Here is a 1,391-nt window from a genome sequence, read left to right on the forward strand (position 1 = left end):
TATATATATATATATATATATATATATATATATATATATATATATGATCATTACCAGCGTTGCCTTACTGGCATGTGAAAAACAACAGTCGAGCGAGGTCGTTGCCAGTGCCGCTGGACTGGCTCCTGTGCAGGTGGCACATAAAAAACATCATTCAAGTGTGGCCGCTGCCAGTACCGCCTGACTGGCCCTCGTGCCAGTGGCATGTAAAAGCACCCACTACATTCTTGGAAGGGCATCCAGCTGTAGAAACTCTGCCAGATCAGATTGGAGACTGGTGTAGCTATCTGACTTGCCAGTCCTCAGTCAAACCGTCCAACTCATGCCAGCATGGAAAGCGGACGTTAAACGATGATGATGATAATGAAGATATTTATATGTTTGTGTGCATCATTGTATTCATACTTGTCCCCTAACATTGCTTGACAACCAGTGTTAGTTTGTTTACACTGCCATAACTTAGTGGTTTGGCAAAAGAAACTGAATATATATTTTATTATTTCTTTTAACATCTAAAATAGTTGTTGGCTGGTTTGACTAGTTTTTGGAAATTCTTGATATGTAAATCATAATTGTTTTTATATCTGATTTGCGAGATTCTTTATGTGAATCTGTGTGTTGAAAAAACTTTTGTGTGTCGGAAGAGTCATTGTGCCAGTATTATCGACAAACTCAAGGTGACGAGCAGGTAGGAATGTTAACTCAATGGAGCAACATGAAATAAAGTGATTTGCTCAAGAACACAATGAATTGCTTGGTCCAGGGATCGAAACCACAATCTTATGTCATGAATCCAACACCCTAACCACTAAGCCACATGCCTGATGATTTAGGGAACTTAGAAAAATTGTAAAATGTTGAGAATGTTTTGTCAATCTTACCGGATATAGTTATGGCCAAGGGGCTCATAAATGATAGCTTTACGTTCAGATTCATGTGGAAGCTAGAACAAAATGAAAATTTTATATTAATTTATTTTACACACTCATACACACACACACATACATATACACACACATGCACATGCACACACACATGCATACAAAGGTGCACACATGCACACATTTCAATATTTCACTTTAGCATAGTGGTAGTAATAACCAGCTTTTAGAACTCAATACACGCATTAACTATAAAGTCAGCATTTTTAACCCTGAAAAAAAGAAAAACTATAGTTCCTGGCTTCTAAAGTCCTCAAGAACCTCCCCCCCCCACCCAAGCTGCTTTTATAGTTTTGACACTTTTTAACCCTTTAGTGTTTAAACCGGCCTAAACCCGTTGTATCTAATTCCTCAACGAAATCTTTTAAAAAATAAACAAATTACGTTAGTGAATTCTTGTAGCTTTGAGATAATGTGAGGCTTTTTCTTCCAGAAAGCACAGAACTGGGA

The 1,391-nt window shown here is 37.6% G+C and overlaps 1 protein-coding gene across 1 annotated transcript in view; it reads right to left on the reverse strand.

Moving 5' to 3' along the window:
- LOC128247897 (scavenger receptor cysteine-rich type 1 protein M130-like) overlaps positions 1–1,391 on the reverse strand; it is a 7,133-nt gene that overhangs the window by 1,190 nt on the left and 4,552 nt on the right. The window contains exon 2 of the mRNA XM_052968212.1: positions 882–943. Coding sequence (XP_052824172.1) covers positions 882–943 — 62 coding nt within the window. The remainder of the gene's footprint in view (positions 1–881; positions 944–1,391) is intronic.

This window comes from Octopus bimaculoides, chromosome 5 (assembly GCF_001194135.2).
Source record: "Octopus bimaculoides isolate UCB-OBI-ISO-001 chromosome 5, ASM119413v2, whole genome shotgun sequence".
NCBI lineage: Eukaryota > Metazoa > Mollusca > Cephalopoda > Octopoda > Octopodidae > Octopus > Octopus bimaculoides.